The sequence below is a fragment of the Nomia melanderi genome, chromosome 5, assembly GCF_051020985.1.
Source record: "Nomia melanderi isolate GNS246 chromosome 5, iyNomMela1, whole genome shotgun sequence".
NCBI classification, from domain to species: Eukaryota; Metazoa; Arthropoda; class Insecta; order Hymenoptera; family Halictidae; genus Nomia; species Nomia melanderi.
Window position 1 is genome coordinate 600,166 of NC_135003.1, and position 24,014 is coordinate 624,179.

The following is a 24,014-nucleotide window of genomic DNA, read 5'->3' on the forward strand; positions in this document are numbered from 1 at the left end:
CTTATTAACTTGGAATTACTTATCGTACGCGTACCGTTGCTCCTGATTCAATTAACCGATGATTTCAAGAGAAACGGTACACTGAAATCCGTTGAAATAAATTGGGAAATTGAATACAGTGGGGTAATAACTCTGGAAAATGTTTATGCCCAGCGTTATGCGCGTTATGCGCGTTATTCGAACAGCATCGGAGTACCTGGAATAAACGCAGCAACGAAACATGAGACTCGTATGATTCAGAATCTAAAGGTTTAAGGGATCTTCGAAAGGGTAATTGTCAATTTTCATAATAAAATAACAGTCAACTGACATTAATTTATATTCTGTTAGGTATATCGATACGTCGATGACAGTGCTTATCCCTTAGATGAAGTTTTAGAACTCGTGACGAACAAATTTAAATACCCTGTGTGTATATATATACGTTTAAGTATATTTATGTTCATGTCTCCAATATTATAACATGTATATATATTCTACTTATACGCGTTCCATACATAAAACGATATCTATATCCTTTTATTTTGCCTATAAAAATTATTTTCAAGTGTATTGATACTGTTACTTCAGTGATAAAGAGGAGCCTAGCGCTAGATAAGTCCAAAGTGTGATTTATACGGAGGGTTAACGAAACAGAAATATAAAACAAATATTTTTGTGACAGGAAAATTTCAAATGATTCATGGACGATACTCAATTATAGATTCTTTCGTTCTGTAATTACAATCGTGGGATATTGCGAAGAATATCTGTGTCCTGGGGTGCATCGTGACGCGCATGACATTATTGTTTCATTGTTGCGACCGAACCTATGGCCGACGCAGTTAGAAGCCTGTCGTCGTTCATGAATAACAAATACGCGTAACGACGTGTTTCCTGAAAACGAGAACGCTGACACGGGTGTGTCTCGCGTGACGAGCGTCACTTTTTTGGAAACGGACCACACCGCCTGGTTTCGCAATTCCGTTCGCCGCGCAATACGAGTCATGATTACGAATTATTATTCAACCGCAATAGTAGAAACTACCATGACGTATGAATTGAAATTTGCGAGTGAATGAAGTTATTCGATTCAGAAATTCATCTTTAGCTAATGGCGAACAGTGGTATAAATTATTTATCTTGGACCATGTTATTGAATGCAAATAAACTTTATTAGAAATTTGTTACGATCCTCGATATTATTAGCAGTTAAGAAATAATAAAATAATAAAGATGTTAGAAACAAACAAAATAATAAAATTACTGCACAGAATATTAAAACCATACAATAATATTTTCATTCACAGCGAGAACCACATGCACCGTACACGAGGTTCATATAAAGACAAAAATTTCAAGTTAAAAATTCGAAAACCAAACAATAAATTATTAAAGTTCTGTACACGCTCGTTAGGTCGAAGGGGTTGAAAGAGATATTTTTCTAAAAATCATGCTTCCCGGATAAGAACATTCTTGTTGCCTGTCTAATATGACTAAACTTCTAAGTGGAAGGACGTGTGAGTTCCCGTTGTCGTTCGATTTGTTAACTCGTAGGTTACAGTTTCATAGAGTTATCCCGTACACACATGAGTACTTTCGTAGGTACGAACGTTACGTTATTAGTCGTGTATCGTGTTTCACGACACGATACCGTTCGTTTGACTCTATGAAAGGCAGCGGAGGACAGTGGTTGCGGGCGAAGGGGCAGCTTTTCATTGTCGATATATGCTCGAGCATTCCCACGTTTCGTCAAGACATTACCTGGAAACAATCGCTCTTAGTGGTCGAACCAGCGCCGCTGTAAATCTGATCTTCCGTCCGACTGTTTTGTAAATCCTGTACCGGCACGATTCCTCTCTACCTAAATGATACCTAAACGATACCCCGTAATCGCTGATCCTCACATTTTTATTCGTTAGTCACGGCTTCCTACAGAGATCGAATGAAACTAATCATTTTTATAAATGAAAATTATTTTCCGAATTTTTTGTTTTTAGGTCATTTTAAACTGTTTAATTAATTACGTTTTTTTATAAAATATTTTATAGAAAAATATATGTATATCAGATTTAAGAAAACACGGTAATTACCAAAACTGGCAGCGTAACGCTTAGCGGTAACTTACGTGTTAACATAAATTTGTATACACTGAAACTGTATGAGTGATTCAGAATAATATTGGTATATCTTTTATTACCGAGTTGTCGTGAAAAGAAAGGTTTTGCGAAATGTTCTTCTATTGATTAAATACTCATTATTGTTATTGATATTAATGTTTGTAACATTAGTATTTAATTAACCCTACAATATTTTACAATTTTTTCCCTAGAATTCAGAAACAGATAGCTCGGCCACAATGATTCTGAGAATAATAATAATTTCATAAGAATTCTAGTTCTTACGTTTATTTTATAGTACTTATCTATTCCTTAGATTTATTTATCTATTCGCAGTTAATTTTGCGATGATTAGTTCCGCTTCGAATGTTACTTTCGAAAAATGAAGAAAGATCGACCTTTTCAATAGAATGATTACTTGAAGGATGACAAGAATCTGCGGCGGACTGGTGATTCCGTGGAATAAGCAGCGCAGTCCAGAAACGGAATTCGCGCGTTGCAGAAGGAGCTATCGTAATCCAGTGATCGCGCGGCCGATCAGAAATCCCTCCGAGGGAGTGAGCCCGATAAATCGATAGCCAAAGGTACTACCTTCGTACCTAGCTTATCTCCGGCAGCGTTCGACGAACTGCTCTCGCGCAATTAGCATAACTAGCGTTGCTATTGACGTGGACTAATCACGACTAGTTCCCACGAGATCAGAGTGACCCAAGTTTGCCCACTTGTCTATACGGTTGATGCTATCCAGTTCCTTCGATCGTACGACGATCGATAACATTCATAAGCGGCGATGAACACGCGACGACATCGCTTTTCATTAACGAATCGTATCGCTGACGATCAATGTCAGAATACAGAATGCACTACGTGAAACAGGTTATATTATAGTACACGCTCGATTCTGTTTGTACGCGATAGATACATTCCATGTAAAAAAAATGTACTGTATCCATAGGAAAATGGGGATTGGTTTTAGACCTGAGAAATTGATAGAATAATACGATAAACCGTACGAAAATTCATGTTACAATTTAGGTGATTGCGTTGAATAAAACTTGTGAAAGAAGAAAATGTAATTCGTGTTAAATGAAAATCGTGTAAAAACAGAATTGGGTGCACCTTGGTAGGCATATAAATAGGAAAATATTTATTTTTAAATTTAATGAATTATATTTTTTTATATCACGTTTTTAATATTGTCGCGTGATACGGTGCTTCGGAAGATATTTATTATAAGTATAAGCTAAGAATAAATAAGATATTGAGAATAAACTGATAGTACAATTTAGTAACTGATAATAAGATGATAAGAATGACATAAGGATAAACTATCAGTATTAAATGAACGAAATATTCAAATAAAGTATTGATAAAGTAGTGAAGATAATGTACAAACGTGACAGGTTGTTTAAAAGATATTTTTTAATCGTAGAAGTTATTCATAAATAATTTCATATAATTTATTTAAAGTCAGTAAGCATAGGCTGTAAACGAACAATTTGATTGATCATCAACAAGAGTATTATCTGCGAATCACGAAAAAATTGTTTCAACATAACGTTACAGCGAAGACACGGATTTCGAAAAGATTCGTAACACTTGACATATCGATGTATTCAATTTAAAGAATAAATGAAAAACGAACTTTTATTTGTAGACAGTGTCCAACGAAATTAATGTGCTCCGCCAGTGGCACAGCAGGCGAATCTGCATATTACATAAATTGAAATTCATGAAACTCGCCCCGATCGGTTCTCTAAAAAACAGTAAAAAACGAACATTTCGATTTTTCATATTTTATCTTCGCTCTGTCTGAGCTGACAAATTGAAATGTTTCCGGTAAATAATATCTTTCCCTTCTCGAGAAACAAGTTCATCTGACTTTGAAGAATGTACTCGTATAATACAGTGTGAATACCAGATGAGTTCAACGGGGTACGGTAATTTAAAGAAATCGTAATTCCATGTGACGCCGGATTCGTGGCGATAATTTGTCTTCGTTACGTTTTTGCGACTTGGATAATTATACGATCATCGTCGGTGTTGGCCTGACGCGTTTAATTACTTGCGTATTTCCCTCCATTTGAGAAGATTTATGGCTGCGCAGCACGCGAGAGCGACATCGAACACAAAGTCGGATTCGATTTTTGTCCCGCGCTCCCCGAGTCGGACTCTCGTTGCTCTGGATTCGCCTCGCGTTGTCTCCAGACACGTTTTGCATATTAACGAACAATTACTGAATATCCAAACCTTTTGATCATTGAGAATTTTTTATCAAACGGTCAAACGAAAACATTTCATGTTTTATATGTATTTTATTAAATGTGAGGTATATTTCTCTATTAAATATTGAAAACAATGTAACCAAAAAGTTTTAATGATTTTTTTAACGTTATTACATGGGTTATGGTTTTAAAGTGATTCTAGTGGAAACAATTGATTTTTTTATTTTTCTAAGCTATGAACCTTTAAGAAAGTACCGTTTAATCTCTGTAGTAAAAATAGTTCGCCTGATGAAATGTTACTTGTCGATTAATTAACTATTAACATGAAATAATGTTGACTTAACTCGACTGAAGACTGACAGAGCTTTCCCATTAATCAATATTTTGATACAGCTTTTTTTGAAACTTTATTAAGGTATTATTAAAAACGCAGCGTCTAAAAATACGTCTGCTTCAGAATGATGGAGAGCCCAAGTATGTGTATGTGTGCAGATAAGTGTGTTCTTGAGACCAACCAGTGCGTTATGAGAGCGAAGTGCGCTGAGAAGTATAGCGAGCTGAGAGTGCATCAAGAGACTTTCTGGAGAGGAACATTCTGGAGGCGCATAAGTAGTGTAAAGAAAATCCTAAGAAGAAAAACTGAAAACCATTATTCTACTTAAGAGCTAAAAATTAAACCTTTCTCGAATATGCATCTTATTGCATTAATTACAGTCACAATTCTTCAATTTAAAATCTATTATACTGTGACTGTGTATATACCATTATACGAAAGTTTATTCAATTATTTTAGGAAACGGACGAACAACTACGCTCTTCATCAAATCATTTATGAGCTTTAAATATTCACATTATACAATTCAAATGCGACATAATTACACTCTACTTTTAATAAAATAATTATTCAAGTATAACCTTATTTTAGTACAAGCTCATGACTAAATATACGAAACAAATGAAATAAATAAATAATGAAATTACTATTTAACTTTCTGTTTTCACATGGTAGGTGCCATATAAACGTTCCATATAAAAAAAATTTACTCTACCTTTTAGAAGAGAGATTAATTCCACACCTAAGAAAAATCAATAAAAGAATAGAATGAACCATATATAGAAAAAAAAGGAATAAATTTCTGTCAAATATTTATTAAATAAACGAAATTTGTTTTTTAATTCTTGAGAAATTAAACAAATGAAACAAATAATTCGTATTAAATAAAAATCTTGAAAACACGGAATTGGATATGTATTCTGTTTTCAGGCGGAGTGCACATTGCGCCGTAGGTGCATGAATTAACGGTTGCACGCGTTTTTTGTTTCAGGCGGCGGGACCGCCCGTGCAGCTGGAACCAGTGGACCTGTCCGTGAAAACTCCTGTGGTGTTGCAGGTGCCTCGGTACAGTCCAGCGGCTATAATTACCGGCGCGGCTAGAAGAATCCCTTCACCTTCGACAACGCCCACGCCGCCGCCACTCTCCATTTCTGCCGGTGAGTAAAATCCAACGATGCAACCGTACGATGCCAGTGATTAACGCCGGAACTGTGGTTATAAGTCAATACGACCCACTTTTCCGGTATCTTCTCCCACGATTTATTGAAAATATAAACACGCTTTCCGGGAAACCGTCATATAAATCAATTAATTCGCGATAAGTTGATTGAAATTTCAATAAATACGATCCTCTGATTGGTACGAGAATATATGTGCGAGTTAGTTTGACTGCTTGGCAGTTACAACGTCAATAATTTTAATTGCTGTTCCTAAATAAAAATCTTAGGAATCGAAAATTCGTAAGTACGTTCATTTACGTTGGCTGTCTCGATGACATGTTTAACGACAAACCTGAATTGTGCTTCGTTTTATACCTGAAAGGTTAGAATGGAGTAAATCATTTTATATTACACGCTGTGTTACTTCTCACGGGAAAATTCTTGCTGACACATGGTTGACGAAGGTAGTCGCGATGGTATTAGCGAGATATTGTTAGTATCATTTCACGTTAGAAGCTATTTTAATTTTCACGAGGAGATTTCTGCTGATACATGGTTTACTGAAGTATTCGCGATGATATTAGCGAGATTATCATTCGTACTTCGTAATTGATCAGATAGAATCCTCGGACATTCACTTCACAACAGTTTACTGTTTATAAACGGTGTTGCGCACTGCGAAATTATCGTTCCGTTCAGAAGCAATTTACGGATGATGTTACGTTCAACCTTGTATTTTATTATAACCTATCGTTAGTTGAATGTTAGTATTTATTCTTCGAGAAGTATGAGGATAAACGATATATTCATATAATTATTTCATATCATGATTATGATTATTTTATAATATGGTCAGTCTGTTTCAAAAAGTAAGAAACTCATATTTTAATATTTCCGGCAGACATAATCGTTCTTAGATCATCGGATTCAGCAATGAATTCCATTAGAAGTATCAAATAATATATTGACGGACTTTGGCATAAATCTAAGTCATTTTAAATTTTATAGCTGGTTACCGTCGACATAGTTCTATGCAATTTTGTTTAATGCTCACAACAAGTTATATCTGGTTTACAATAATTAGAATTATATTCTTTAAAGCTCGGAATTTGAACTTAAATCTAGAATTACAAATTTCACTTTTTTCCCATTCTTAAACATTAAGAATGCGACTGCTTACTACTTGATCTTTCGAAATTTTACTATTAGACTTTTCACTATTACTTCGGCATTAAAAGTAAGCTTAGAGTGGAAAACAATTGTATCGTATCATGGAACATATATTTTACATTGTGAAATAAATTGTATTTTTTTTCAATACATTACTCTTTCCTTAAGTTTTTCGTCAAAACTGTCCGTTCAACCCAATATAAAGAGTCTACAGGAAACCAGGCGCAGTGTGATCAATTTAATAACAATAATCATTTTATCGTTCAATTACCATAGTGAATCGCGGACCCCGCGGCAGGAAAGATATCTCGGGACGCGCGTTTAACGCCCGGTCGCGATAATCCGGTGCATAGAAGGCGCGTTCGAGAGGCGTGTTTAAAATTCCATGAGATTCGCGGGACCGTACGGTTTTACATTATGAATCGAACGCAAAGGAAACCACCGTCTATCGACTATCGCCTATCTCAGTGGTTCTTAACCTTTTGTTCATCATGCACTCCTTTTAAATAATCTTTCCCTGTCGGTTCCCAAGATTTAATCCCTATGTTAATGAAGAAAATGTCTGCATTTATCCAAGGTTTGGTATTCAAATATTTTTGTGTAAATTCTTTATTTTCGACGCAAAGGGCAACGTGAAAACGTTCAAGAAATGAACGTCCAAGGTAATTTTGTCAGATTTTCGCGAGAACAGAATAAAGTCACGTAGAAGAAAGTTTCTTGTTGCTACTGTTTGCCAACATACGGAGGTAAGTCTGACATTGTACATTGAGTATGCATATTTAAAACGTATCTGTACATACACGTAGGTAAGTATGTATTATATATATATATATATATATATATATACATAATTTTTTAGCATTCTCTATATTCTCTATATCTATATATATATATATAGAGAATATAGAGAATGCTAAAAAATTATGTAGTATAATTAAAGTAGTGAATTTACAGTGGACATAGAGCTTTACCATAGACCAATAGGTTAACCATTTGCGGTTGAAAGGTGTATTACGCACGTCAAGACGTTTTTAGTCCAACATTTCCAATGACTTGTTATACATATCAATAGTCTTGTTGCATTGCACATATTAGATTGTTTTGAAATGCGTTATTTTACACAAATTTATTAACACTTTGCTGACCGACATTTGTACCCGAAAATTATTCTTTGAAACTTCAATGCACATACTTTATTTACATATAATGTGATCGACTGATTCAAACAATTTAATCTAACGAATACGATCTTAAATGCTTTCATAAAAACCTATATTGTATTCGAGTAAAAACGAATAAAGTGTAAATATAATTTAATTCGTAAATCGTTCGGGTTGTGGAAATACGAATTGACTCGTGATCGATCAACAAGATATTGATAAACAGAATCAGTGCACGCTTCTGTGTAAAATAGGCACAAAACATAATTCCTCGAGTAATACTCCGAATATTTCAATTGGTTGTCAAAGCAATAGGTTAAACCATTCGCGCAGAATAACATATCGGACTCGTGATGTATTTTTGTATTTTGTCGTGGTGTATTAACCCTTCTGATCGGAGCATTCCGAGAGTAAGGTACTCGATTGTCGCAGCGCTCGGTCCATAATAAATTAAGATATATATGAATTATATTTATTTGTTTATTTATATATAAATATGTTTAATATATTTATTTATTTATTTAACAATTACGATAAGATACCTGAAAAAAGAGTCACTCGAATCAATTTCGTTAATAATTTCTCAAAATAACATCTGTTATCTTTTTAATAATTGCAACAAGAAGGGATCAGCTTATACCAGCTTGCGCGCATGTCTTGAATTATTTCTACACTGCATCGCCTAAGCACATTTCGTCCAGGAATATACAAAATGATTGCCTCGCGAATAGGTTAAGAACCACTGGCCTATCCCTAGTCGCCGCGTGTTCGTGTGCATGGGTGCACGCGTCGCGCGGCGTTCGTGTACGGCCGCGTATACAGGTGCGCTCGAAAGCGGCCGGGCGCTCGCTTATGGGTAAATCCGCGGAGATCTCCGCCGATTGCGTTGCTTTATGGGTTAATTATGTTCGATTCTTTTTTCGCTGCGTGCCGCTCGCGGACGAGCCCACCCGAGACCGGCCATTCTATGGAAAACCGATCTCCGCGTCGCAAACGCGGCGCGGCCGGTTGCGTTTTACGAACGAGCCAAGGCTATAGTCGATAGGTTGCGTCCTTGCCTCCGCCGAGCGCTACCGATTAGACACGCGATCGGCTCGCGATAAATGTCTTTGAACCGCTCCGTGGACGACTCGGTACCTCCTTTTCAGACCATGTATTTTTTTGTACATTTTTTTTCGTTCACACTAGCTTTACGAACGTTATTGCGGATTCTGTTATTTTGGCCCCGGAAAAATGTGTTCACACATATAGATCTTGGAAATTAGAGGCTCGAAAACGCGTGACTATTACAAGAGATGTGAATAGTAAAAATACAATTACGCTTACTAAAATAAAAATAGATTATCTTTGGTGTAACGAAGAAATGACACTTTGTGTGGAAAACATAACTAATTTTTGTTAAAGAGATCAACTCTAAATATTTACAAAGAAATCAAACGATTAAGGTACCAAAGAAAATCGAAGTAACAATGCTGCGTTCAAATCTAACTGCAAGTGGCTGTTTATCAGTCATAATTAATCGAGCAAATCCTTAGGATTAGAACGTATTCATTGCAACCAAATTCATTTCAATTGTGACCCATTAATTAACGGAGATAGAAAACTAAGTCGATAAAAACGTTTCCGAGGAAACATTCCGCAACATGCCGCCCGTCCTGACCGCCGCGAAAACTGTAAATTGTAAGCGACTCCGGAATAACTACACTGAAGCATTTATTACAAGAACTGGTAATTCCTGATACTTCCTATCTGAACGGTCCGCGCAGCCGGTTCTCTCGAATCTCGGAGAAGCCAAGTGCCTTAAGTACTCGCGAATAAAATAACGATAAACCTTCGATACGACGCTATGAATCATTATCTACTTAAAACAGGCGACGATCGTGGCCGACGGACGCGTCGAAAACGAAACGAGAAACCTCCGCGACAAAAATGCAACGAGACCCGAGGCCGGCGGTCCTCGCGGGCCGCCGCGTCCGCGAGAATGCGTTTAAGAGGCCTTAATGGCCGCAGAACAGAACTACCAGTTTCGTAGTCCGCGAGAAAAAGTCGTTTCTCGCGTAAAGTACCAACGGATACAGTAGAACTCCATTTATCTGTACTCTACTTGTGTGAACAAGCTCGCAATGAGTTCTGAATGCACGCGCTTAGAGCTGAGCAGTTGTACGATCCTGTACGATAAATACAATTATGTTATATTATTAATAAACTACTACTAAGTATTATTATTTAAATATATAGTTATTTCTTTTGAATAAATTATTCATTCTCCAATACGATGCATTATATAATTTGCACAATTCAGCTTAGATAAGCCATACATGTAATACATATACATTTACAATTTTGTCAACCTCATCTCCCATTATTAGAGCTGATAAGCAAACTAAGCGTTTTTAAAATACAAACTAGAGTAGAAGTTTTATCATCAGACGTAAAAAACATCCCGTTTTGACTACCCTATAAACCTTTTCGTACTGATTATAATCATTTATTTTCAATTCTACAATTCTACATTTTCAAATTTCCCATAAATGTATAAAAATCAGCAGTCCATTGGTAAATATAGATAGCAGAGAGAGTTGATAAGACTCTATTATCATCAGATTAACGGACTTTTATTGTACACTATTCGCATAACTCTATCAGTGAAAATCGACTTATACTATTACCAAATAATATTTATAAAATTCAATATCTGTCAAATTCACGGACTCCGTAATTCTAGTGTCACATGATACGTTGTCTCCCGACCTATTAACTAAACACTAGAACTACGTAGCAGTAAAAATGAGTGGATTCGATTTTTTTGTTTTGCAATTATTGATATCTTAAAGGCATTCAATATTTGAAATGATCTTGAAAATAAATAAATATAATGAAATAATAATAAATAAATAAAATAATAATAAATAAAAATAAATATAATAAATATTATAATGAATATCGGAAGAAACCGAAAATAATCTATTGTTACCATTTTTATAGGGATTATGTACAATGTTAATCATATTAAATGCGCGGTAGTTCTAGCGTTAAACGGAGTTTCACAGTATTATACACGAAACCATTCACGTATTCGTCATCGGCGAGGAGAAGGGAAGGGGTTGCACGAGCCACGCCCCTTTTTTATTGCCGGAATCACGGCGCGACCGGATGAAAAAAGCCGTGTGGCGAAAATGGTGGAGAGGGTGGGGGGCGAGCGCAGCAGCGTGCCGGACAGCGTTTGGGCCCGCATTCACTTCCATATCTGGATTAATGACAGACGCACACCTGCGCAAAGCGGAATCCGAATGCGATTGGGGTCGCAACCCGTAGTCCTTGCCCCGGGGCATCGTTGTGTCGTATAGTCGCCGGGCTCGTCGCAAACGTCCTGCAACGCGAGACACGTTCGAAGCAACCGCGAACGGATTTTTTCCCGTTCGCGCGCGAGCCAACGGCGAATAGGCAATTTGCTGAAGGAGACGACGCGAAAGCGAGAACTTGTAACCCCGCAGAAACGAATCGGATCCCGAATGACGCTATCCGATACAGATTTTCAGCATTTCGGTGTTAAATTGGATGTCGTTGGTGCACTTACGCACCGGTTTACAGAGCTAGAACGGAAATTACACAGCCAACACTATCTTCTTCATGTTTCTAACTACTCTTTGGTTTAACTACGAGATTTCATGTGATGCGCGCGGCTTTAAGGTAGACTTGCGGATATCGATTGTGGACTAGGTCCTGTTGTTTCCGGATACACCGGACTGTCGCTGCACAGGGTGTCCGCGAATGAAGGCAACTATATAAGTTGAACGTGTTGAAGTATTGGTGATGAGAGAAGACAGCCCCTATGTTGTTTTATTAAAGGAAAAATGGATAAGTGAAATGAGTTCGTGCCATTTTTGTTTTATTTTGTTATTATTCCGTTATCATATTTTCTTAACGCAGCATACACTTTTTTTATTCCCTGAAAATTTGTTTCACTTGATAAAGCATTGATTTCACGTTATCTACGCCTGTAAATATTTCCTTTTTAATGATTTTATGTAAATAGAAATAAGCGACAATCGTATAAAAGAAAGTCCATAACTTACCACTTCCTCTTCTTCTGAATACAAACGAGTGCATGTTGGATAAATCTCCGAACACAATTATCACGCAAATGAGTAATTTTTCATAGTACATTTGTGATATATTTTCGCATATAGATTTCCTCCCTTCCTAATTGTACTGAATTCGGAAACATTCTGTATAATTTTCTGACATCTAAGTCGACAGTCAGATTTCAATATTCATTTGCCAGTTTAAAGCACAGATTGCCTCCCTTCCTACTTGTGCCAAATTTAAAACCACTGTATACAATGTTTTAACATCCAAATCGATAGGCAGATATCAATATTCCTTCGCTAGTTCAAAGCACCTTTCACGGGGTTGGAAATCTGTCCCGCGGCAGGAACGAAGAAAGCTCAGCGATTTCCCGATAAAACTCATCCCTCGGAACCGTCGCGGCGCCATTGTCCCCCGGGAAAAGCTGTCAGCGATATCCGGCGGCGATCTAATATACAGGCAGATATTGAACAACGACTTTGAACGTCGTCGAGCCTCCCCTTTCTAGGCCCGAGCCGAGGCCTTGTATAACGGCTCGCGTCCGTTTCCTCGCGCGTCCATAAATCGCTGCTTGGTGGCTATCGGAAAATTCCGATCGTGCGTGGATACCATATACGCGTGCAAAGCCGCGGAGTCGATCGACCGGCTGGCTTCGCTCTCTCGTTGCACAGTCCCCGGCTACGTTCGGGATGTCCGGAGGCCTGTTGACGCAACGAAAAATTAAACCGGCAGCTTGGACCAGCAATTTTCAATGTTTTTCATTTCACGGCACACCTATATGGTACTCCTTACCAAAATATTGTGCCGCTCTGAACAATATTGTATCGGGTCGCATGCATAAAAAAAGTGTTAGGTTTTACTAGAAACTCTGAACGTAAGTACTCGGATCTATGTGCACAAAGAGTGATGGTTTACTAGAAACAGTATTTACTGAGTTTTCCGGTAAATATTTAAAATTCATGCACCTAACACTTATTATTAGGGTTTACTAAAAGCGCCAAGTAAATACTATTGTAATTTCAAGCATGCTACTCGTTTGCTTTAATTGTTTAGTAAAAACATGTTTTTACTTGTGACTAATATCTATAAGCATTTACTTTTTTCATGCATACGGCTTACTTATATGCTTCAATAAAATGGGTCGAACGTGCGAAAACAGCCATTTAAGGAAAACGTATCTAAATAACTGCACTCTGTAATGGCATTGTTTCATTTAATCGTAATTTGTGAAGTTAATACTTATTCTAGCAAACGAGAGTTGGTCACATTGTAAACAGCATACTTTTTTTCTTTTCAAACGACAACGTATTTTTCTTTTTGTGAAATATTACAGTACATTCGTTCCTTAGTATCGTAGCCACGCCCTATATATTAATATTAAGTGCACATCGAAAGTTACTTACGAGGCTTTTAGCATAGTGATTCGCATTTAATACGCCGGGAAACATTGAATATTGTTTTAAAATTGCTTTCCTTTGAAATTTATTTATCTGTCTGGTCTGTTTATTACGCCTTTACTGCGATACTGTTATCTTATTCGCTGTATAAATATTCAATCGTGCAAGATCGGTATCAACTGTCTTTAAATTTAACACTGATATATTAACAACACAAGCCAATAAAGTACCGCGAACCAATATTTACAAAATTGAAGAAAAGGGGAACCTGTTTCGATTCTCTGTTTTCAAGAAGGTTTTCCAATAACGAAAAAAATGTCGATTTTATCTTAATATAGAATAGTCTATATCATGTAACAAAGGAATATTAAAACTTTCGTTATTTCAATGTTGCTATTCCAGGTGTAAAAAATGTTTGCTTCAAACTATCCGATACGGCAAGAAAAGAAACTGATCATTCTACACAATAAAACAATGCATAGAATAAAACACAATTTAATAATGTCCTGACACATCTTCAATAACATTCATCTTAAAAATACATAACATTTTTAATGTAGCTGCGACGCTACAGTATTCAAACCATTATCAAAGAATACAAACTGTTCAACTCCAATACCTCTACAAACTGTACCATAAACGTGTCTCACACACAAACCTCCGGCTTTCAATAATCAAAGCAATCACTGTCAAACGTTGACGAGTAACCAAAAAACAATCTTGACAGATTAACGGCAACGAACTTCTCTGGAAGCGAACGAACTAGTCCCGTCCGAGAACCGACTCCCATATTCATTTCGCGGTGCGCTGCATGCAGATGAGCGGCGACCTTCGACAGAAATTTCTAATTTCACTCCGATTCTTTATGCGCGAGGTATTACGAAGCTGAACCTGCAGGGGGGGGGGGGGGATTACTTTCGCGCGTTCGGCCCCCTTTACCGAATCGCTGCACGCCGCCCGACGACAACGTTTCAGCTCGCTCGCTCGCTCGCGTATCCGCCGAAACTGACGTCACATCTAGATCCGTGGGACAATTTCGTGTATCCACGGCGAACGGGGCGCGTGACAAGTTTCCTTTATACGGCCAGCCGGGGCCGCGCGCTTCGAAAAGGGAATCGGAGGAGGTGCCCGCGCGCCGATGAAAGCCGCGAGGCGTAACAACGACCCGGCCACGCTAATGTGGTCGTCAAGTTTTACGAGATTGTACGGCCAACACGCTAGAAAGTCAACAGTTAATGACCCGGCCATCAGCCGAGGGGGGCAAAAAATCCCCGTAAATGCTACTTCCTCCCCTCCCGCCACCCACCCGCCGCTTTTAGAATCCGACGTCCTTAATTGCTCTTTTTCGTGCCACGGTTTCGCTGCGAGAACGATAAAGCTCGTAACGATCCACGGGTTTTCATCGACGCGCCGGAAAAGTTCGTGAACCGGCGCGATTCTACTGAGGGCTTCGGCGGTTCTTGTTGCGCGTGCCGGTTGCGCGACGCGATTCGTCGGTTTTTGCTTGGGAGAACGGGAGAGTTTAATCGTGATTTTTCTGTAGTTTTCTATTTTCCCATTTTCCTATCTTCGTATTTTTCTGTTTGTTTCTCCTTCATTTTCAGTTTTATTTTTCTGATTTTCTATTCCTTACTTCCAGTTTGAATTTTATAATTTCCTGTTTCCTTTTTGTTTTTCTGTTTCCCCATTCTTCATTTTCATTATTGTTCTACTGGTTCGATAAGTTGTACAAAGCAATGGTCGATGTTATCTTCCTATTAAGCTTTGTCGATATATTCATTTTGCTAGATCGTAATCAGTAAAGTCCGTTAGAACAAATAAAAGTCCGCATAATTACTAAATTAAGAGAACAGTTAAGGAAATTAAGTTAATTTATTCTGCTCTTATCTTTGATCCTGCCGAGTGTTTTACGACTGAAGGGGCGTAGTTAGATAAGGGTGTTAACGGAGTCCTTGAATCAAATCAAACCAAATGATAGTACGTTTGATATCTTATCAAGGAAAAAGTAGCGCGTTAACCTCTAAAGAACCGGCAGTTTTTCATAAAAATCGTCGTTCATGTTTTTCAAATCTTTGTGTATCTGTACAATATGTACATACCGTGTAGAATGAAAAGATTCGTACGAAGAGTTGAAACACATTTTTCGTAAACCAATTCCTTTCCACCGGAACATGGAAAACAAGAGCCTGAGACATCCTTGAACTCTCACGGGACTGAAAAGCTGTAGGTCGCGCGAAGAGGATGCGTCCCACAGCCACCGACCCAATATTTGTTCACCGGTGTGCACACTCGCGTCTGAACTTCAAGGGACGTTGAACGAACCGTACGTAGATACAAGCTCGACGCTAACAACGGTACTATTTCAGCGGCAATTAATATTATTAGCGTAATTACGGGGCGTAGCCGCGGAAGATGTCTGTATTGTCTACTCCCGGTGAATAATTAAAGAAAGCACTGGGATAGTACGAGGTCTGGAACCAAACCGACGTACCATGCCGCTTTATTCTATTTGATTTCATTTCTAATTATTGTATTGTTTATTTATGCCTTCTAGACGTGGTAGAAAAGTACTTTCTGACTGAAAGCGTATATTTATCTCTTACTGAATTAGTTCTTAAAAATAGGGCATATATATGTGATCTTAGGGGTATAAAGTAATCGAATTTGTTTCTTCTTTTTTCAAATAAATTTATAAGTGAACTATTGGGAAATATAAGACAAAAACCAGATAATTATTCGAAAACATATAAAGTTTAATAGAATTATAAAATCTTTATTCATATTATTTCGAAACTATTCCATTTGTTAAATAAATATGCTGCTTTAGTTGATTTTAACAAATATCAACGTATTTCAACCTATATTTCTAACTTACTGTAACAATTCGAACATTTAGATCCTTTATTGATTAATTTATTAACTTTATTAATTAATTAACTTTATTAATTCATTTCTATTCGTAAACTTGTTACAAATTGTACTACTTTACATGTATTTATACTGAAACATAAACACTACTCACATCTACATTGATTTATTGTAACTTATCCACCACCTTCATCGCATGCATGTTTATTCATTATTCTGTCCATCCACGTTGACAGCCATTTTATTTTTGTTAAAAAGCACAAGATCGAAATCTCGTGCATCCTTCCACGAACAAAGTCACCGGGCCACGAGCTTTTCGTGTAGTTCACATCCCGTCTTCCCTTTGTTTCTCTCTTTCATCCGCTCCGCCTTTCCTCCTTGTTCTTCAACCGCATTTTTCTTTTCTTTTCTTTTCTTCTCTCTCCCACTCTGCTATCCACGAGTTTTAACGGAGAGAAGATGACGGATAGCGTACCGTTTGTTGGGAGTCGGCCCAAGCCGACGCTCCCAGACTTTGATTGTCTTTGATTAATTACTCGCGGCTGTTTCTCGGCCGGCGGAAGCCGACGGGTAGCAATCTAGATAATGCGTAACCGTATTAACGGTTTGCCCGTAATCTTTTTGTCTTTAAGGAGAAAACGCCGGATCGCCGACGCACGCCTTGCGACCTTTTAAGTTGGGAATCAGAATCTTTTGTGATGAACGTAACACGTTCGCCTGCCGCTATGTTCACGAAGCTTATTAACTTTGCGTTTGATTGCTGGTCTGGAATAAAAGATCTTTGAAAAAGTCGAGTGACATTGTTTTAACGCACGTATCGTGCGCTGATACTGTTTGTTGAAGTCATTTCCAGTGCACATGCGATTTACAGAGACATTCGTCTTAGGTGTTGTGCGAGTGAACCTTTTAGAAAACATTTTAATTTCAATGTTGTAAATTCAGTTGAATCGATAAAAGCTTTTTCTTCGTTCTCTATTTTTGTTAAGTGATACTACACGATAAATATGAAATTGTAAAATATAATTAATAAATTCCGATATGAAATATAAACTTCCTACGTCGATAGAACTAGTAATATAAAACTTCTTTAGTTAATGTGGCTGCGCATAAATCAATTCGGTATTGACAAAGTCAGTACGAATACTCACTCTGCATATGAATCAAGTTTCCTTTCAAATATTCGAAGCATTTAACTCGTTTGTAACTACAATGTCTGAGCATAGTGGATTATATAATTCGAACGCATTCCATCGACAAACGGATAAGGCGGGTACTAAATAAAATGCAATTCCCGGGTACATCCTACGCGTTCCGTGACAACTGGTCGCGCAGATAACAGAGCCGCGACAGCTTCAGCAGCCGATCGGTACTTAAACAAACAGGTGCAAACACGTGCGGACCGTCTAGTCGCAGCGTGACGCTGTTGTTGTTCCAGCAAATAATGGCTTGTTATCATAGCTTTTCCTTATCGCGAACAGTGAGCCCGGCGCAGTGGCATGTACCGAGCACCGAGATAAATCGTTCGGCGAATGGTAAAACGATTATCGGTGACTGAGGGCCTGATCCGACGATAAAATCTTGTAGTAGCGGCCGGACTGGGTCTGTAGATGTCAGAGACAATCAGTTCGTCTAAATGGTGGCTATGATGCGGCGCCATTTCTCATCAACGGTTCGCTTGCGCAACTATAGTCACATTCGGGTTCTAACTCACTGGCGTTCACAAAACTTATTCCTCATGCGAGTTTCTTTTTTGTTGATTTTATATTAAAATTCCTGTTAACCGTGTGTTGGGTTCATACTGGATTTACAGTACATGTTATAGATATGAAAAAGTGAATTATGTTACCTTTAACTTTCTCCTTGTTCATAAATTGCAATGTTGGGCATGTATACAGACATTTAAAGACTTTGTAGTGCAATGAAAATAACATTGAAAATTTTGTTTAATCAATCCTAGTAATGATCTTGTTTCATCCGATATCTTTGATACAAAGAAACTTATACCTGTTTGTGTAACTATAATTTATATCGATATTATAATCAAATGTCGATGTAAAATACAAAATAAATGTTCCTTCAGCATTCAGATAAAGATTTCCACTAATCTACAAATTACTTTAAACATTTATCACGGTCCAGAATCAAGCAACCGATGTACACAGTACTAAACCCGTGTGTCCAATAAACTCCACCATCTACGTGGAAAGATCTCGAAGAAAAAGGAAAACGTTTACTCCCGTGATCCAACCTATTCGCAGACGCTATTATCAATCCTCGATACACTCGCCTCGTAACAATTTTCACAAGTCCCTATCTCAAGCAAAAGGAAAAAAAAAGAAATGACGGCCAGACTCAGAAGTGTTGCGGTTTTATTAGCGGCAATTAAGGCGACGTTTATGAGGTTTTATCGTGGTCCAGAGAGCGCACCGCGGCCATGTACCTTCGATCGAGATAAATCCCCGGTTGAATGGCAAAACGATAATAGAGGGAGAAGGAGCGAGAGAGGGAGTCGGAGAGATTGCGGGAGCGAGGGAGAGGCTCGCCGGTAAGACGAGTAGCAATAGGCGGTGGTCATATCGCGCTCGAAGCATTTCACGATAGGATCTTAGATTCTTCGCGGGGTACGCGTATATACGCGAGAGAATACAACGGGCCGATTCAGTGTTCCACGAACACACCGATTATCGCCGCTATCTCTCTCTTTCTTTCTTTCTCTTTCTTGCTCTCCGCCGGCGATAGTTCGAATCAGACCGGCCGTAAGTGATTGTGTAGACCCGCCGCAGCTCCGCGGCCCTCGCGCGTCGACACTGTCAGCAGATAAGTCGGATAAAGGCCTTCTTCTCCTTCCTCTCCGATCCTCCTTCCTTCTCTCCTTTCTACTTTCTTGGTTGTTTCTTTCGTTTCAGGCACTTCGGTCATCTTTCTTCAGTGTCTTTTTCAGTCCTTTGTGGCCCAAAATGCTTTCTAAGCGTTTCATTTCGAAGCTTGCGCCGATGTCGTTGAAAACTTTGTCTAAGGAAAGCCTGCTAATAGGCTTTTCGATGACTGTGCTGTATCACAAAAGAACTTTATTATTTTCTTCTAAATAATATCTGAAAAATGTTCAAGTAAGCGTACGATTAATTTTTTTCGAAAATGAGGTTTTAAAGTAGAAAATATTATTTTATATCTGTTGTTTGTTATTTCATGCGGAATGAGTTTCAAATGCTTACGTACTTTACAGATTTGTAATCTTAGTTCTGTGTGCAAGGAGGCTTCAAGTGAACAAATTTCAACTTATCCTTTTGATTGAGGCACTTGATACAAGACATTCTGTACTTTCACGTTATGGAGGTTGAAAGATAATCATAATTGCAAAGATGAAAATAAATTCTTGAGATCAAAAATAGCTTGAGTTTACAACGTATAATGTGCTTTTTGTCGAACGTCGATGAAAATAAATGTGATCGTGTCATCGTCTACAAGCAACGACAGACCTGTACCCTCTTGGTCGCGTATCTTGCATGAAATCAAAGCATGAAATAAAAAGTGCGAGTCCCATTTAAAGGAGTCAAGGTGAACTTGATATTATCGGTAAAAAAGGAAGATAACAGGTGTCCGATTCGGGAATAACGCAGACATTCGACCGCGAAATCAAGCAAAAAATCAATCGGATTACCATGCGCTTAAATATATATGCCTAATTAACGGTGAAAATATTCAGATTAATGATCGTGGATGTACCGACTAGTTACGATCGATGATTTATCGAGTTTCTACATAGAATTAAGTCCTTCGATTGACCTCATTGGGCTTCCACGCAAAAAATTCTCGCGGAGAAACCACGAGGTTGACCTATCATTTTAAGAACTTATTAAACGGTTTTAATACGAATTCAAAATTTTGAATCTTCCCTTTTTGTCAGCCTTCACGTGCACCGAGATTAAACACCAATATTTATATCATATTCACACTTTGTTTTTTAATAATTATAATTATTTTTTAATAAATTGCGACATGTAATCATTATTGAAAGCAGTTTGATTCTTGTCAAAAAAAGTACGGATATAATGCTTCACGAAACATAAAATCGTAGACATGTTATTTATAAAACTGAAATGATTGAAGAAAATGTTCAAAGTCTTTCCCATTTTCTGAAAGAAAAATTATGATCTGCGAAGAGTTTTCATGTGTTTGATGAAACGTTCAAACTCTATTTAACAACACGTGCATTTGCATACTTAATGTTAGTGGAAGCGAAAAGATCACGGAAAAGTTGAAAGAAAAGACAGCAGTTAGAGACGCAAGGGAGACAAACGTTGCGAGAAGACAAGCTCCTTAGCGAGGGCAGACCGTGAGGAGAATCTTTAAGTTGTTTTACGCTTTTACATAACGCCAACGTTCCGTTGCGCCACGTTTTCGTCCTCGTCACGGTGTAAACGGTTGGTACCGTTCCTCCTTCGTGTCCAACCTCCTTCTCCTTCTTTTCCTCTACCCTCCACCTCCTTCCTCATCCTTCTTTCGCCGACTCTTTTCGAGTGCTTAAACCTATGTAAGCCGCGCACCGGTGAAAACGCAAGAACCTACGGCTCTTCTTTCTTATTTCGTGAACTTAATACTTTAACGACGGATGACTCAATGCCGCGTCGAATCGGCTACCTTCTTTTGGCACGAGCGACGTACGATTGCGTGAAATAAGTACCGGTAGAACATATAAAACAAATATTTTATTGGGGTTTGGGGCTGGACTTGCGGTAAAGTATAAATTACTTCTGATGTGTTTCGTGAAGAAATTTCAGGTGACTGGTACATTCGGTATGAGACGCGGGTTTTTAGTATAGTGACTCCGTAATTTAGGTTTAAGTTAGGTTTTTGGATTATTCTGAATAAAAGGATCCGGTTTTTGAAAATTATTCGGTGTTCCTTGAAAACACGGAAATTATACAATCATAATCGAAGTTCCTAAAGATCTTAAGACCTTTTACAAAGAAATCATTTTAAAGCCGAGAAGTTTCTGGTTTGAAACTCTATGTTTTCTAGTGCTTGAAACATTACTAATACATACTAATTTAAAGTTTAGTAATGTTAATGCTTTTATCAGTTTCTGTAATTCGTCCGTTTCAACACACTTTTGATTTGCTGCATCAATTCATCCAACAAAAGAACGAGTCAAAATAAAATCGATCTTTAAATGTAATTTCAAAACTAGTAATTTTCGATCGACATTCGTTAAGCATCCTTTCCCATTTCGTCATACATCGTATTACATATTCCCAAACTGTGCAACTTCCATCATCAGTCCGCGTACAAAAATAAATTAACTCATCTCGGATTCACGGACGATTTCCTATTATATTCTGAAGAGAAAAAGAAGAAAGGAACTCTGGAGAAAAAACCTCGCCTAAAAAGATCAGCTCACCGAACAAAAGCTTAATGAAGACGGCGAAGACGGATCAACCAGTAGCGACACACACGTTCAAATGAAATTACACAGGATCGAATGGACGGGGCTCGAATTGGCGAATTGATTACCGGATTAGAGAGAGGTTAATGCGGACGATGATGATATAACAGAAACGATTGAACAGCGTCAAAATCCTTGACGTGCCCCCGGATCTAGAAAGGCTCTTCTCGATTGATTAGCAGAATCGAAAGGCCGACCGCCGCGAACGGTGAAGTCGGGAAGGGAAAGGAAAGGAAAGAAGGATATTCCGAAACTGTCCGAGCGGAGAATATACTGGTGCGCATCTTCAACCCGGAACCGTTTACCTCGTACTTTTTCTCTCGCTCGAGTAGGAACTGCCTACACACAATGGCGCGAGACGGTTCCCTTGACATTATGTCGCCCCGTATCTCTGAACCGCCTCTGCTCACTCTATTAGAGAACCGATAGTCGGCTGACATTTCAAAGATCGAAGCCAGTCACCAAGATCGTTGATCTTTCCAGACCAGATCAGGTGTATAGTCGATTTATTCGCGCATCGCGATCGGCGACCGCGTCCTTCGATCGCTTGTACCGTTGACTCTTTGTTCGCGAGGAGAATCACCGAGAAACTGGGACACTGTGTTTATGGTTCCAATGTCTTGCCGCGGTGGATACTAGGAATCGATGACGGTTAGCGAATCTGTGAAGCTTTATGCGAATTTTCAGTTTCATTGATTGTTTCGTAGAAAAATTAGAATTTTCTGGCGCAACGTAAAAGGTTGCTCCTACTACAGTTGAAATTAAAATGCTATTGATGTTTGGTAATATAGATGTTACAATTTATATTGTGAGAGTTGAAGTGAAAATTAGAAGTATGAGGAAGGGAAAGAAGGAAAGAGCAATGTGACATTGTCGTGTGGATTCCACTTAAAAGTCTTCGTAAAAAAATAGAAATAATCAACGGTTTGAAATCAAGGAACTTCATTTCAGAATATAGTGATTTAACAAGAAAAACTGAATAATAGCTAATATATCTGTGTGCAAATGACCATTTCCACTTTCTGCAAATACTACTGTGCGCTCGTCAAACTTTCGAAACCGATTACCTCGGAAATGGAATCTCTTCCTAAAAACTTGTATTATACGTTTTCTCCTCATTTTTCCATATATCTCTCGGTTGCGCTACGACTTCGTCATAGATATCAGACACATCGAACATCGAGTATGTGTATCTAAAAGAAGTGGTAAATACTAATCCAATCCTTTTCAAAATTCCACAATTTCGAACGGATACTTTCAGCTTCCTCATTCCGTGGAACGATAATCCACGGAATACGAAAGCAAAAGAAAACAGAAGAACACTAAAATCCACAGAAACCAGGAAGTATCGGCTAATCCCCTTTTTCCCTTCCGGCCGGCTCGCACGGTGTATGATCGATACCCAGCGTCATGCACGCACGTTACCGGTAATTAAGCACGTATACTAATCGGCCGCGTTAAAGTATGTACGTACAGTCCGTCTAAGTGGGGTGCTCCTCTCCGACATGGCGGGGGCGTGAGAAGTGCCTTAGCCCTGTGACCTTCGTGGCCTCCAGGGTACCCCGGTACTACTCCTCCGTAGGTACTCGACGTAGCCACGTCGTGCACTGTTGAGAGAGGGGAGCAGAATGGCCGGCGAGAGAAAGAAGGAAAGAAAGAGAGAGGGAGAGAGAAAGAGACGAGCGCAAGTCGGACTACACGCGGTCTTCTCGGCCCGTCCAGCCGAACCGTTCAACCTGATCAAATTTTGACACGTTCGACGTTTCGCTCGATCCCTCCGACCTCCTGATTCGAGAATCGGCGGGTTATAGTTCGCCCGTGGGAACCGGTCATTGATTCACTTTGTCTCTATCTAGATACGAATCGACACGGGGATTAGATTGATCGACCGTGGCTCGATAGATCGATGAACTTGGCTTTTGGGAGGATAAGAGGACGGAGCGTACTGGGTACGCTCGTTAATGGATAAGCGGATCAAACATTTGGATGGATAATTGATTGCTTTGATTACTTTGGCTGTGGGATTACAAATGACGAACCGTAACTGATTAACCCGTATGTTAGCAACT

At 38.5% G+C, this 24,014-nt stretch overlaps 1 protein-coding gene across 2 annotated transcripts in view; it reads left to right on the forward strand.

Moving 5' to 3' along the window:
• LOC116424836 (uncharacterized) overlaps window positions 1–24,014 on the forward strand; it is a 581,479-nt gene that overhangs the window by 258,106 nt on the left and 299,359 nt on the right. For both annotated transcript variants that reach the window (XM_031971785.2, XM_031971784.2), the window contains one exon: window positions 5,650–5,815. In XM_031971785.2, the coding sequence (XP_031827645.1) occupies window positions 5,650–5,815 (166 nt within the window). The remainder of the gene's footprint in view (window positions 1–5,649; window positions 5,816–24,014) is intronic.